A 16668-nucleotide genomic window follows, 5' to 3' on the forward strand; every position below is an offset into this window, starting at 1 on the left:
GTATAGGAATGCAAAAGATTTGTGTGCATTAATTTTTATCCTGCTACTTTACCAAATTCATTGATTAGCTCTAGTAGTTTTCTGGTGCATCTTTAGGATTCTCTATGTACAGTATCATGTCATCTGCAAACAGTGACAGTTTTACTTTTTCTTTTCGGATTTGGATTCCTTCTATTTCTTTTTTGTCTCTGATTGCTGTGGCTAAAACTTCCAAAACTGTGTTGAACAATCTTGGTGAGAGTCAGCAACCTTGTTTTGTTCCTGGTCTTAGAGGAAATGGTTTCAGAGTTTCACTATTGAGAACCATGTTGCTGTGGGTTTGTCATATATGGCCTTTATTATGTTGAGATAGGTTCCCTCTGTGCCTACTTTCTGGAGCATATTTATCATAAGTGGGTGTTCAATTTTGTTGAAAGCTTTTTCTGCCTCTGTTGAGATGGTCATATGGTTTTTATCCTTCAATTTATTATTATGGTGTATCACATTGATTGATTTGCATATATTGAAGAATCCTTGCATTCCTGGGATAAACTCTACTTGATCATGGTATATGATCCTTTTAATGTGCTGTTGGATTCTGTTTGCTAGTATTTTGTTGAGGATTTTTGCGTCTATGTTCATCAGTGATGTTGGCCTGTAGTTTTCTTTTTTTGTGATATCTTTGTCTGGTTTGGGTATCAGGGTGATGGTGGCCTTGTAGAATGAGTTTGCGAGTGTTCCTCCCTCTGCTATATTTTGGAAGAGTTTGAGAAGGATAGGTGTTATTAGCTCTTTTCTAAATGAATTCTCTAGAATTCACCTGTGAAGCCATCTGGTCCTGGGCTTTTGTTTATTGCAAGATTTTTAATCACAGTTTCAATTTCATTGTTTGTGATTGGTCTGTTTATATTTTCTATTTCTTCCTGGTTCAGTCTCGGAAGGTTGTGCTTTTCTAAGAATTTGTCCTTTTCTTTCAGGTTGTCTGTTTTAGTGGCATATAGTTGCTTGTAGTAATCTCTTATGATTTTTTGTATTTCTGAAGTGTCAGTTGTTACTTCTGTTTTTTCATTTCTAATTCTGTTGATTTGAGTCTTCTTCCGTATTTTCTTGATGAGTCTGGCTAATGGTTTATCAGTTTTGTTTATCTTCTCAAAGTACCAGCTTTTAGTTTTATTGATCTTTCTGTTGTTTCCTTTATTTATTTTTCATTTATTTCTGATCTGATCCTTATGATTTCTTTCCTTCTGCTAACTTTGCGGGTTTTTTGTTCTTCTTTCTCTAATTGCTTTAGATGTAAGGTTATGTTGTTTATTTGAGATGTTTCTTGTTTCTTGAGGTAGGATTGTATTGCTATAAAGTTCCCTCTTAGAACTGCTTTTGCTCCCTCCCCTAGGTTTTGGGTCATTGTGTTTTCATTGTCGTTTGTTTCTAGGTATTTTTTGATTTACTCTTTGATTTCTTCAGTGATCTCTTGGTTATTTAGTAGTGTACTGTTTAGCTTCCATGTGTTTGTAATTTTTACAGTTTTATTTCCCTGTAATTGATTTCTAGTCACATAGCATTGTGGTCAGAAAAGATACTTGATACGGTTTCAATTTTCTTAAATTTACCAAGGCTTGATTTGTGACCCAAGATATGATTTATCCTAGAGAGTGTTCCTTGAGCACTTAAGAAGAAAGTGTATTCTTTTGTTTTTGGATGGAATGTCCTACAAATATAAATTAAGTCCATCTTGTTTAATATGTCATTTAAAGCTTTTGTTTCCTTAAATATTTTCATTTTGGATGATCTGTGCTTTGGTGGAAGAGGGATGTTATAGTCCCCTACTATCATTGTGTTATTGTCGATTTCCCCTTTTATGGCTGTTAGCATTTGCCTTATGTATTGAGGTGCTCCTGTGTTGGGTGCACAAATATTTACAATTGTTATATCTTCTTCGATTTATCCCTTAATCATTATGTAGTGGCCTTTTTTGTCTCTTGTAATAGTCTTTATTTTAAAGTCTATTTTGTCTTACATGAGGATTGCTACTCCAACTTTCTTTTCATTTCCATTTTCATGGAATATCTCTGTCCACCCCCTCACTTTCAGTCTGTATGTATCCCTAGGTCTGAAGTGGGTCCCTTGTATATAGCATATATACATTTCTTGTTTTTGTATCCATTCAGCCAGTCTATATCTTTTGGTTGGAGCATTTAATCCATTTACATTTGAGGTAATTATCGATATGTATGTTCCTATTACCATGTTCTTTTTATTTTAACATCTTTATTGGAGTATAGCTGCTTTACAATGGTGTGTTAGTTTCTGCTTTATAACAAAGTGAATCAGTTATACATATATATATTTGTTCCCATATCTCTTCCCTCTTGCATCTCCCTCCCTCCCACCCTCCCTATCCCACCCCTCTAGGTGGTCACAAACCACCTAGCTGATCTCCCTGTGCTATGCGGCTACTTCCCACTAGCTATCTGTTTTACGTTTGGTAGTGTATATAATGTCCATGCCACTCTCTCACTTTGTCACAGCTTACCCTTCCCCCTCCCCGTATCCTCAAGTCCATGCTCTAGTAGTTCTGTGTCTTTATTCCCGTCTTACCCCTAGGTTCTTCATGACTTTTTTTTTTCTTAGATTCCATATATATGTGTTAGCATACGGTATTTGTTTTACTCTTTGTGACTTACTTCACTCTGTATGACAGACTCTAGGTCCATCCACCTTACTACAAATAACTCAATTTCATTTCTTTTTATGGCTGAGTAATATTCCATTGTATATATGTGCCACATTTTCTTTATCCATTCATCTGTTGATGGATACTTAGGTTGCTTCCATGTCCTGGCTATTGTAAATACAGCTGCAATGAACATTTTGGTACATGACTCTTTGAATTATGGTTTTCTCAGATTATATGCCCAGTAGTGGGATTGCTGCGTCATATGGTAGTTCTATCATGTTCTTAATTGTTGTGGGTTTGTTATTGTAGGTCTTTTCCTTCTCTTGTGTTTCCTGCCTAGAGAAGTTCCTTTAGCATTTATTGTAAAGCTGGTTTGGTGGTGCTGAATTCTCTTAACTTTTGCTTGTCTGTAAAGGTTTTAATTTCTCTGTTGAATCTGAATGAGATCCTTGCTGGGGAGAGTAATCTTGGTTGTGAGTTTTTCCTTGTCATCACTTTAAATATGTCCTGCCACTGTCTTCTTGGTTGCAGAGTTTCTGCTGAAAGATCAGCTGTTAACCTTATGGGAATTCTCTTGTATGTTATTTGTTGCTTTTCCCTTGCTGCTTTTAATATTTTTTCTTTGTATTTAATTTGTGATAGCTTGAATTATTTGTGTCTTTGCGTGTTTCTCCTTGGATTTATCCTGTATAGGACTCTCTGTGCTTCGTTTACTTTATTGACTATTTCCTTTCCCATATTAGTGAAGTTTTCAGCCATAATCTCTTCAACTATTTTCTCAGTCCCTTTCTTTTTCTCTTCTTCTTCTGGGACCCCTATAATTTGAATGTTGGTGCATTCAGTGTTGTCCCAGAGGTCTCTGAGACTGTCCTCAATTCTTTTCATTCTTTTTTCTTCTGATCTGTGGTAGTTATTTCCACTATTTTACTTTCTCTGCACTTATCCATTTTTCTGCCTCAGCTATACTGCTATTGCTTCCTTCTGGAGAATTTTAAATTTCATTTATTGTGTTGTTCATCATTTTTCGTTTGCTCATTAGTTCTTCTAGGTCCTTGTTAAACATTTCTTCTGTTTTTTCTATTCTGTTTCCAAGATTTTGGATCATCTTTACTATCATTACTCTGAATTCTTTTTCAGGTAGACTGCCTAATTCCTCTTCATTTGTTTGGTGTGGTGGGTTTTTACTTTGCTCCTTCATCTGCTGTGTATTTCTCTGTCTTCTCATTTTGCTCAACTTACTGTGTTTCGGGTCTCCTTTTTGCGGGCTGCATGTTCGTAGTTCCTGTTGTGTTCGGTTTCTGCCCTCAGTGGGTGAGGTTGGTTTAGTGACTTGTATAGGCTTCCTGGTAGAGGGGACTGGTGCCTGTGTTCTGGTGGGTGGGGCTGGATCTTGTCTTTCTGGTGGGTAGGGCCGCATGCGGTTGTGTGCTTTGGGGTGTCTGTGAACTTAGTATGATTTTAGGCAGCCTCTCTGCTAATGGATAGGGTTGTGTTCCTGTCTTGCTAGTTGTTTGGCATGGGACATCCAGCACTGGAATTTGCTGGCCGTTGGGTGCATGTGGGTCTTAGCACTGAGACGGAGATGTCTGTGAGAGCTCTCGCCAATTGATATTATGTGGGGCCGGGAGGTCTCTGATGGTCCAGTGTTCTGTATTTGGCTTTCCCACCTCAGAGGCTCAGGCAGGAGCACCAAGACCCTGTCAGCCACACAGCTGGATCCACATCACAAGAGCAAGGAATAGAAAGGGCTCCCTCAGGACTAAAAGCCTCACTGTGGACCTCCTAGCTGGGCCTCTGCAACACATAATCCCATGTGTCATAAGCTGATGGCAGGTCCAAAGCATTGCTCTCCTGTGACTGGCTACTGGAGTGGCTTGCTGATTTGCCTTATCCACCCCACGACAGCAGCTGCCTCAAACCCTCAGTGTGTTAAAATTTTTAATGTTTGTTTACTCTTTGTACTTTATTATGACCTTCTTTAAGGCAAGATGTTTGTCATATCTTCTCTATCACAAGCATCTGGCATTGTATCAATACTTGGCCCTTACTAAGAGCTCATAAAGTGTTATTCAGTAGAACCAATTTTTTGCTTTCATATGAGATTATTAGATAATATTGCCTTAGGTGAAGGTTGATGGACTTTGGGACCTTATAATAATTGGACCTTATGGAGTGGGGGAAATACATATAAGCAAATGAAACCAAATGTTTTTATATTCTATCACCAGTTTAAGGGAAATTTCCCTGTAATGCAGTCCATTAGTCTGTGGTTCAGAGTATTGTATAGTACATGGTTTATTTTAACCTGGAAGTCTTTAATGCATGCATAGTAAAGGTTCTCATACTGATCTCCATGTATTATGTCATTGGATTAATTGAGACTCTTTATTATCATTGTAAAACATGTTTAAGCACGCTGAAAGATTGTGGCTTATAGGCTTACTTTAGTATATATGCGCAATTCTGTTCTTCCTGGTTGAGTTAAATGCTTTAGACTATGCAGTTAGTTACCAAACTTGTTTATTCAAGTTGTCTATATATTAACTCATAACTTAAATATTAAGTAAACCACTAAAATGTGAGTGTAAAAGAGTCATTGTTTCTGTGAAAACTAAGGTAAGTTTTTGGAAAGCTTTCATAAAGTGAACTGTTAAAGTTTTGCTGTCAGATGAGTGGATAGGACAACTGTGAAAGATTGGGGAAATTATTATTAAAATTGAGGAGGATTGTGTACTAAGATTATTTAATAGGTGTCACTAAAGTATCACTCCATTTTAAAGAAAACAAAATTGGACATTGTCAATGAGGCATCATGTATGAAATAATATACACAAAAAAAGCCTGTTTTAATAATGCCTACATTGATAAATTGGCAAATTAATGCACATTTATATTAAAAGTTATGAGTTTTAAATGAAAATAAAATTTTAAATAAAAAATATATGCATTTTTTTAAGATTCCCCATTTAACTGAAATTTTCTTTTAAACCAGTCTGGTGAGAGCTTTTTTGTTATATTTGTTCCCATATAATATGGTATATTAATGAGGTATTAGAAAAAGATAAATTTATGAGTATATTTGCCTTAAATTGCTGTGGTAGTATGTTATTCTATATATGTGGATACACACACACACACATAATGCATTTAAAATTTAAATATATTAACTATATATTTAAAATTTTAACTTATATTTGATTTATTAAATGCTGTCATTTTCTCCATAGGGGTTCACCTGGCACAGTGGCTGCTCCGCGTCTGGCTCCCACAGGTGTCAGTTGGGCTGACAAGGTAAAGGCTCATCATACAGGCTCTACTGCTTCTTCGGATGTAGCACCTGCCCCGTCTTGCCCAACAATGACAGTGCAGAAGCCTTCCCGCAAAAATGGCAAGTGACTTTGAATCAACCTTTGTATGTATTAGACAAGTAGATTTATGTGAAGATATTTATTTTATTTGAATTTGGTGCTAATAACATTATATATTTATCTTTGTGCATCATTTATATGATGTTAATTTGCCTTAGTTAAAATCATAAAATCATCTTAAAAACTGTATGAAAACTTTTGGAGGTCATTCTAGTCTCAGGTTTGCCCTGTGTATACTTTAAGGAGAATGATATCTTTTGTCAGTTCATTTATAAGTAGAAAAGAAATAAAGTAGTTCATCTTCTAGGTAGTATACACTTTAAAATGTCATGTCAGTACTTCATTTCATTAATATTTAAATATTGTTTGGGTACTAAAATAATATCATGTGTTTATCCTTACTCACATATCTGTTTTCCATACCATCAGAATAATAAAGGGGCAAAAATAAATAGAAGGGCTGTAATTCTGAAGACTCATCTGAATTGATTCCATAGGAGTTTCCTTCATAAATCCAGAGTGGATTTTTATACATCTTTAGAGGCTTGGATTTTAGAGTGATAGTAAGTAATAATGAGTTTGTCTTATTAGTTAAGGAACAACTTGAGAATACTGCTTTCTTTTCTATTCAATGAAGGATCACTTTGGAGTTTTTTGGTTCATAAAGAAATGTTTTATTGGATATAACAAAGGTATTGCCACCTTTGCATTATTGATGTTGTTGTTGCACTGTTTTTCCATTTTGGTCTCAGTAAGTGCGATTGGCTTATTTCAGATATATACCTTACTTTTATGGAATATATTGCCCTTGCTTTCTCTATTGAGAAAGTAGAAAATTGAGAGTTGGTATGAGTTCTTTCTTAGGAAAAGGTAGGAAAATGTGGAATCATGAAGTTTAGTGTCTGTGTCTTGAAAGTCTGAGAGAAATGTGTTAAAAAATCAAAACTGCAAAAGAACTTAAAGGAATTATAGTATTAGCATGTATCATGGTTTTGTTTAAAGCAGTACTCTCAGATTATTTATGAGTGTGACCCGTTTGGTTGAAGTGAAATGATAGATCTTCATTATGACTAGGCTTAAAAATACTCGTTAATATACCAAGGAATTTTGTTTTTGACCACTTTGGTTTTCAGTTGTGGGGTTTTGATGCACTGTTTTGCACAGTGAATTATGGTGTATATCTTAAGTAATTTATAATTACAGTAGGTATAGTACTCAAGTTTGTAATGATATGCTATAAAATTGATTTTTGTTAAAGATGATAGAGTGAGCACATGCAGTTACTTTGCTTTTTCCCCAGACTCAACTAAAATGATATGAAAGGACTTAAGGAAAAAGAGACAGGAGAAGAGATGATATGAACAAATTTTTGAAAGTTGGAAAATAGCAAGACCAGTTGTGACATTTGAGTAAGCTAGCTGAATCCTCAGCTTAGAGGGTGGGCAAAACTGTCAAGCAATCCAATTTGATCCACATAATTTCCAAAAGGATCAGAAATTGGTGGGAGCAGGTATCTCTGGAAGTGAGGGTATAGGTAGGGATTATAAGAAGAATCTCGAATCCTCCCCACTTCCCCATAACTCTGAATAGTAGGATGAGAGTAGATGTATCTCTCTCACCCTACAGAATATTGGAGGTTTAGTTTCTAGAGAAGGTACAAAAGATGGTATTTGACCTGAGAGATACCAGACACATTGGAAGGTGGGGGTACTGTATTGCAAACAACGAGACTAAGTAGAAGACTATGGATAAAGATAATGTTGAGATGCCTCAATCTCGCTTCCACTTCAAGCCCTCTTCTACTTGAACTGCCAGGTTTCCAGATCAAGAGAACCCACACCTGAGGAACACATCCAAATCTGATATAGATCATGAGATATTGGTCTTCAAGGCTGATTCTCTAATTGATGAATGTCTGGTAGTCTTGGAAGACTTAGGCAATCTGAAGCCAGATAGTGGACTGTGGTAGATTGTCTGCAAAGATGGGTGTGAACAGTTTCTCTCATCCCTGTGCATGCATGCCACTTCCACTGTCGAGTGGTAGATTCTGTTTTCCCTCGCCTTAAATCTTTGGTTGGTCCTGTGACTTGATATAATCAATAGAATGTATCTAGAGTGAGGTTTGGTAAATTCCCAACCTAGCTGGTAAGAGGGCTTGCAGCTTCAATTTTCTCCTCGTTGGAAGCCAGCTACCATGTAAAGAAGCCCAAGATAGGCTGCTGAATAATGAGAGACCATGTGAAGAGAAAGTGGCCAGGAGAAGAACTTAGTCTCAGCCAGTAACTAGTATGAAAGATTTGGGCATGTGGTGAAGCTATCATGAATTCTCTGGTCTCAGTTGAATCACCCTTGCTGACACCATATGGAGATGAGATGAACCCCCTCCTACACCTCCCCCCACCAAACTGAGCACTCTTCAGATTCCTGAGTCAAAGAATTGCATGGAAATAACATAGTATTTTAAGATGCTAAGTTTTAGGCTTATTATATAAAAATAGATACTGGACTATCCACTATTTGAATAACATGGATTCTAGAAAGATAAAGGAAAAGGAAGAAGTCATGAAATAATTAAAGGAAATTTTGTTTAACAGAAAGATAATAAGTTTTTAACCAAAAGGGCCCATTAAGTGCCCACTATAATGGATGAAACTGCAGTGACATCAGAACATGTTGGGAGGGGCTTCCCTAGTGGCGCAGTGGTTGAGAGTCTGCTTGCCAATGCAAGGGACACGGGTTCGTGCCCCGGTCCAGGAAGATCCCACATGCTGCGGAGCGGCTGGGCCCGTGAGCCATGGCCGCTGAGCCTGTGTGTCCGGAGCCTGTGCTCCGCAACGGGAGAGGCCACAGCAGTGAGAGGCCCGCGTATCGCAAAAAAAAAAAAAAAAAAGTTGGGAAATTTATAAGTACTACAGATGATGAGAGGCTCTAAAAAATTAGAGAAAAGAATCAGTTTATATACAAATGACCAAGAATCGGGATGACACCTGCTTTTGCAGAATTATCACTAGAAGCCACAAGAAAATTGAGCAATGTCTTCAGAATTCTGGAGGAAAATAATTTCTAAGCTAAAATCCTATGTCCAGCCAAATTATACATTAGATGTGAGAGTAGATTAAAGACATTTTCAAACATTCTAGGTCTCAAAAGATTTTTAACTCTATGGACACTGTCACTACCAGAGGGAGCCAGTACAGAGAAGAGGCAAAGGTAATAATTCTGTGGTGGTGATCCCAGGATGATTGCTGTGTAAATGTCTAGATAGCAGCCAGTCCAGATTTTTTTATGGTCACAGTGCCCTGGAAGGGAGGAATCCAGGAAGATAAATGAAATTCTTAAAACAACTAATGTGTTTACCCACACTGAGAAGAGATTTAAAATTTAGGAGAGTTGGGATTGAATTAATTCTAAGTCAGTAGAAAATACTGAGGCTATATCATGGAGAGAAAAGAGAGAGAGAGAGGAGAATGCAGAGAAGAGCATAAGAGGCACACCTGTAAGTGGAGTTGGAAGGGATGGAATGAATGGTACAAAAGCAACCTTTGAGGAGGTAATCACTGAAGATTTCCCCAAACTGTCAAAAGATACTGTCTTATATTCAAGAACCACTATAAACTCCAAGTACGAAAAATATAAAACAAATCTCATCTAGATGCAATATAATAAAAATATTAAAAATCAAAGAAAGAGAAAATCTTTGCAAGTAGTCACAGCTTTAAAAAAAAAAAAAAGACTTAAAATGAGCAAGAGTCAACTTATAGCTGATGAAAGCCAGATGGCAGTGGAATGAGATCTTTAAGGTGCTGAAAGAAAATAACTGGAGAGACAGAATTCTGCATCCAGCAAAAAATAACCTTCAAAAATGAAGGTGAAATAAAGGTAGTTCTAGATGAATAAAAATTGAGAGAATTTGTAGTCAGACCTACACTAAAAAAAACCACAGAGTTCTTCAGATGGCAGGAAAATGATTCCAGATAGCATCCCAGAAATGCATGAAGGAATGAAAAAAACTAGAAGGAATAAACATGCAGATAACCTTAAATGTGTATTGACTGTGTGAAACAATGTCTTGTGGAGCTTGACATATATGTAGAATGAAAATTTATGACAGTAACCCAAAAGATAAGAGAGGAATAAATGGAGTTTATATTTTCTAGGTTCTAACATTGTCTAAGAAGTTACAAAAGTGCACGTTTGCATTAGACATAAGTCAACACTGTGTTATAAATTCAGGAAAACCACAAAGAAGAATAAACGAATGTTCAACTAATAATCTTTTTGATCAATCCAAAAGAAAGCAAGAGAAGAGGAAAAAAAGAAACACAAAACACATAAGACAAATCAAAAAAAGAATTATAATGTAATAGAAGTAAGTGTATCAATCCCTACATTAAATGTAAATGGTCTAAATATTAAATTTTAAAAATGAAGATTATAACACTTTTAAAAATAGGGGCTTCCCTGGTGGCGCAGTGGTTGAGAGTCCGCCTGCCGATGCAGGGGACATGGGTTCGTGCCCCGGTCCGGGAAGATCCCACATGCCGCGGAGCGGCTAGGCCCGTGAACCATGGCCACTGAGCCTGTGCATCCGGAGCCTGTGCTCCGCAATGGGAGAGGCCACAACAGTGAGAGTCCCGTGTACCACCAAAAAAAAAAAAAAAGCCCAATTGTATTCTGCTTATAAGAGATACACCTTCAATATTAAGATGTAGAAAAGTCAAAAGAAAAAGGCAGGGAAAGATATTCTATACATACCCCATTCAAATCAAAGCTAGTATTGTTACCAGATGAAATAAGAGTAGCCAAGCAACATTTTAGAGATTTTTAAAAATTATTAAAGGGTCATTTCAACAGAGAGATAAAGTAACTCTAAATTTATATGTACATAACATATCTTTAAAACATATAAAGCAAACCCTGAAAGGACTGAAAGGAAAAATTGAAAAAAAGTCTATATTTACACTGGGAGATTTTACCATAACTATCTGAAATGATAGTACCTGTAGATAAAGATCAGTAAAGATAAAAAATATCTAAACAACCTGATTAATGAACTTGACATAATTGATATGTCTAACAACTAATGCTTTTTTTTTCCATTTTTTTCCCTTTTGATACTTCAATCTGGAAACTTTTTACTGATATGTCTTCTAGTCATTCTACTCATCCTCTGTTCTCTATGTCTAATCCATATTTTCTTGAACATATTAATAATAGCTATTTAAAAAATTTGTGTCTGAAAAGTAAAATGTTTGAAACATCTGTGAGTTTGTTAGTTTAAAAAACAGTTTTGGGGCAGTTTAGAGTTATTTTACTCTTTTTGATTATGATGCCTCATATTTAATTGAATGTTTAACATTGTATACTAAAAGTTATAGAGACTTCTTCTAAAAATGTATAGTTTTTTTATGGCAGTAAGGTAGAGAACAAGCAGAACACCTTAATCCTGTCAAGGTTTGGCTTGAGGTTTTATTAAAGTTGATGTGTTTTAGTTTTTTCTTGTTCCTTTTGGAGTCTCAATTGAAAACCTGGGGTGCTTGCCAAGACCACTTCATTCCTGAGTTCCAACTTTTGTTTCCTCGGCACCATACAGTTGCTACAATATCTGCTTAGTTCATTAGCATCCCAGCTGCTGTTTTCTGCTGGGTGTCTTGGAATCTTGCCCTGTATATGCAAAGCTTAGCAGTTGTCAGACTTCTTAGGGGAAGATTGAATGCAGATTCTTTTGGCTTACTTTCCTGCAGTTTCCCCCTCTCCAAGATTTTTTCCCCTGTAGCCCCAGTTGCTTTAGACTCATCGAACTCCAATATCTGTCTTAGCTAGATAGGACTGCTGGTTTCTGCTAGAACTCACTTTCCTACACTGTGAATTCCAGCAGTCTTCAGGGAAAATTCTAGGGTGAATGTGGATCTCATGTTGTTGTCCCTATTCTCAGGAATTGTAGTTCCTTAAGTCTTGCCTATACTGGTTGCTTTCCAATGCCTTTAAACAATTCATTTATATATTTCGTCTAGCTCTTGTAGTTCTGTTTGGCAGGAAGAAGATTAATTTTAATACAGGCTACTTTGTCATGGCTGTAAGTCCAAATACATATTCAAGCACTCATGGAATATTTACCAAAATTGACACAGTAAACAAGTTTCAATAACTTTCAGATGATTGAACTTATTCTGCCTGTCTTAACACAGTGGAATGAAGTTAGAAATTAATTACAAAAATGTAGCTGTACAATTTTCAGATTTTTGGAATTTTGGAATATATATCTGAATAATCCATGAGTCAGGGAAGAAATCACACTGAAAATTAGAAAATGTCAGTTGAATAAAAATGAACATTTGAAATCTTTGGGATTAGGGTAAAGCTATGCTTTGAGGAAATTTTCTAGCTTCAATTACACCAATTAGAAAGGAGGAAAACCTAAAATCCATACTCTGTCCATCTCAAGAAGTTAGAAAAGAACAAGCTAGACCCAGGGAATATGGAAGGAAAAATACAGGTGAGAATAGAGAAAAGTTAACAAAGCCAAAATGTAGTTCTTCAAATAGACCAATAAAATTAACAGACTTCTAGTAATACCAAGAAAAAAAGGAGACAAGGCCTAGCACCAGGAATGAAACAGGGGCATTGGCACAGATCCCCAAAATATTAAAAAGAAATTATGAGCAATATTACACACTAAATTTAGAAATTTAGAAAAAATTAACAAATAACTTGAAAAACATAACAGAAGTTGCATAGCAAGAATTAGAAAAACTTGAAGGAATGTAAAAAAATGTGGGTTAATAATGAAACATTTTTTCACAAAGAAAATTCCAGGTCAAAATGGCTTCACCTGTGAATTCTTCCAAACATTTTAGGTAAAGATACATTCAATCTTAAAGAAACTCTTCCTCAGAATAAAAGAGAGATCATTTTATAACCTTAATATCAAAACCTAAAAAGGATATTATAATAAAACATTTTCTCTTGAACAACATATTAGTGAATTAAATACAGCGATAAATAAAAATGATAACAAATCACAGTCAGGTTGGGATTATTCCAGAGCTTTTTTTTTTTTCTTTTTCTTTTTTCCTTTAACATCTTTACTGGAGTATAATTGCTTTACAATGTTGTGTTACTTTCTGTTGTATCACTATATGCATACGTATATCCCCATATACCCTCCCTTTTGCGTCTCATTCCCACCCTTCATACCCCACCCCTCTAGGTGGTTGCAAAACACCGAGCTGATCTCCCTGTCCTATGCAGCTGCTTCCCACTAGCTATATTACATTTGGTAGTGTATATATGTCGGTGTTACTCTCTCACTTAGTCTCAGCTTACCTTTCCCTTCCCCGTGTCCTCAAGTCCATTCTCTATGTCTGTGTTTTCATTCCTGTCCTGCCCCTAGGTTCATCAGAACCATTTTCTTTCTTTTCCTTTAGATTCCATATATATGAGCAAGCATACGGTATTTCTTTTTCCCTTCCTGACTTACTTCACTCTGTATGAACGACTCTAGGTCCATCCACCTCACTACAAATAACTCAGTTTCATTTCTTTTTATGGCTGAGTAACATTCCATTGTATATATGTGCCACATCTTCTTTATCCATTCATCTGTCGATGGACACTTAGGTTGCTTCCTTGTTCTGGCTGTTGTAAATAGTGCTGCAGTGAACATTGTGGTACATGACTCTTTTTTTTTTTTTTTTCGGTACGCGGGCCTCTCACTGTTGTGGCCTCTCCCGTTGCGGAGCACAGGCTCCAGACGCGCAGGCTCAGTGGCCATGGCTCACGGGCCCAGCCGCTCCGTGGCATGTGGGATCTTCCCGGACCGGGGCACGAACCCATGTCCCCTGCATCAGCAGGCGGACTCTCAACCACTGCGCCACCAGGGAAGCCCATGACTCTTTTTGAATTATGGTTTTCTCAGGATATATGCCCAGTAGTGGGATTGCTGGGTCATATGGTAGTTCTAGTTTTAGATTTTTAAGGAACCTCCATATTGTTCTCCATAGTGGCTGTATCAATTTACATTCCCACCAACAGTGCAAGAGGGTTCCCTTTTCTCCACACCCTCTCCAGCATTTATTGTTTGTAGATTTTTTGATGATGGCCATTCTGACTGGTGTGAGGTGATACCTCATTGGAGTTTTGATTTGCATTTTTCTAATGATTAGTGATGTTGAGCATCCTTTCATCTGTTTGTTGACAATCTGTATATCTTCTTTGGAGAAATGTCTATTTAGGTCTCCTACCCATTTTTGGATTGGGTTGTTTGTTTTTTTGATATTGAGCTGCTTGTATATTTTGGAGATTAATCCTTTGTCAGTTGCTTCATTTGCAAATATTTTCTCCCATTCTGAGGGTTGTCTTTTCATCTTGTTTATGTTTTCCTTTGCTGTGCAAAAAAGCTTTTAAGTATCCTGAGGTTACATTTGTTTATTTTTGTTTTTATTTCCATTTCTCTAGAGGGTGGGTCAAAAAGGATCTTGCTGTGATTTATGTCATAGAGTGTTCTGCCTATGTTTTCCTCTAAGAGTTTTATAGAGTCTGGCCTTACATTTAGGTCTTTAATCCATTTTGAGTTTATTTTTGTGTATGGTGTTAGCGAGTATTCTAATTTCATTCTTTTACATGTACCTGTCCAGTTTTCCCATCACCACTTATTGAAGAGTCAGTCTTTCCTACATTGTATACTCTTGCCTCCTTTATCAAAGATAAGGTGACCATATGTGCGTGGGTTTATCTCGGAGCTTTCTGTTCAGTTCCATTGATCTATATTTCTGTTTTTGTGCCAGTGCCATACTGTCTTGATTACTGTAGCTTTGTAGTATAGTCTGAAGTCAGGGAGTCTGATTCCTCCAGCTCCATTTTTCTTTCTCAAGATTGCTTTAACTGTTCAGGGTCTTTTATGTTTCCATACGAATTGTGAAATTTTTCGTTCTAGTTCTGTGAAAAAATGCCAGTGGAAGTTTGATAGGGATTGCATTGAATCTGTAGATTGATTTGGGTACTAGAATCATTTTCACAATGTTGATTCTTCCAATCCAAGAACATGGTACATCTCTCCATCTATTTGTATCATCTTCAGTTTCTTTCATCAGTGTCTTATAATTTTCTGCACACAGATCTTTTGTCTCCTTAGGTAGGTTTATTCCTAGATATTTTATTCTTTTCGTTGCCATGGTAAATGGGAGTGTTCTCTTAATTTCACTTTCAGATTTTTCAGCATTAGTGTATAGAAATGCAAGAGATTTCTGTGCATTAATTTTGTATCCTGCAACTTTACCAAATTCATTGATTAGCTCTAGTAGTTTTCTGGTAGCATCATTAGGGTTCTCTATGTATAGCATCATGTCATCTGCAAACAGTGACAGCTTTACTTCTTCTTTTCTGTTTTGGATTCCTTTTATTCCTTTTGCTTCTCTGATTGCTGTGGCTAAAACTTCCAAAACTATGTTAAAATAATAGTGGTGAGAGTGGGCAACCTTGTCTTGTTCCTGATCATAGTGGAAATGCTTTCAGTTTTTCCCCATTGAGGACGAAGTTGGCTGTGGGTTTGTCATATATGTCCTTTATTATGTTGAGGAAAGTTCCCTCTATGCCTACTTTCTGGAGGGTTTTTATCTTAAATGGGTGTTGAATTTTGTCGAAAGCTTTTTCTGCATCTGTTGAGATGATCATATAGTTTTTCGCCTTCAATTTGTTAATATGGTGTATCACATTCAGGGATTTGCGTATATTGAAGGATCCTTGCATTCCTGGGATAAACCCCACTTGATCATGGTGTATGATCCTTTTAAGATGCTGTTGGATTCTGTTTGCTAGTATTTTGTTCAGGATTTTTGCATTTATGTTCAACAGCGATATTAACCTGTAGTTTTCTTTCTTTGTGACATCTTTGTCTGGTTTTGGTGTCAGGGTGATGGTGGCCTCATTGAATGACTTGGGGAGTGTTCCTCCCTCTGCTATATTTTGGAAGAGTTTGAGAAGGAGATGTGTTAGCTCTTCCCTAAATGTTTGATAGAATTTGCCTGTGAATCCATCTGGTCCTGGGCTTTTGTTTGTTGGAAGATTTTTTTTTTTTTTTTTTTTTTTGCGGTACACAGGGCTCTCACCATTGCGGCCTCTCCCGTTGTGGAGCACAGGCTCCGGACGCGCAGGCTCAGCAGCCATCGCTCACGGGCCCAGCCGCTCCGCGGCATGTGGGATCTTCCCGGACGGGGGCATGAACCCGTGTCCCCTGCATCGGCAGGCGGACTCTCAACCACTGCGCCATCACGGAAGCCCTCTGTTGGAAGATTTTAATCACAGTTTCAATTTCAGCGCTTGTGATTGGACTGTTCATATTTTCTATTTCTTCCTTGTTCAGTCTTGGCAGGTTGTGCATTTCTAAGAATTTGTCCCTTTCTTCCAGTTTGTCCGTTTTATTGGCATAGAGTTGCTTGTAGTAATCTCTCATGATCCTTTGTATTTCTGCAGTGTCAGTTGTTACTTCTCCTTTTTCATTTCTATTTCTATTGATTTGAGTCTTTTGTTTTTTTTCTTGATGACTCTGGCTAATGGTTTATCAATTTTGTTTATCATCTCAAAGACCCAGCTTGTAGTTTCACTGTTCTTTGCTATTGTTTCCTTCATTTCTTCTTCATTTATTTC

At 36.9% G+C, this 16668-nt stretch overlaps 1 protein-coding gene across 1 annotated transcript in view; it reads left to right on the plus strand.

The window, feature by feature from the left end:
• Positions 1 to 16668, plus strand: part of SCAPER (S-phase cyclin A associated protein in the ER) — a 459896-nt gene that overhangs the window by 92695 nt on the left and 350533 nt on the right. Inside the window, 1 exon segment of the mRNA XM_029238862.1 lies at positions 5884 to 6044. Coding sequence (XP_029094695.1) covers positions 5884 to 6044 — 161 coding nt within the window.

Source organism: Monodon monoceros, unplaced genomic scaffold (assembly GCF_005190385.1).
Source record: "Monodon monoceros isolate NGI ecotype Baffin Bay Population unplaced genomic scaffold, NGI_Narwhal_1 Super_Scaffold_21, whole genome shotgun sequence".
Classification (NCBI taxonomy): domain Eukaryota; kingdom Metazoa; phylum Chordata; class Mammalia; order Artiodactyla; family Monodontidae; genus Monodon; species Monodon monoceros.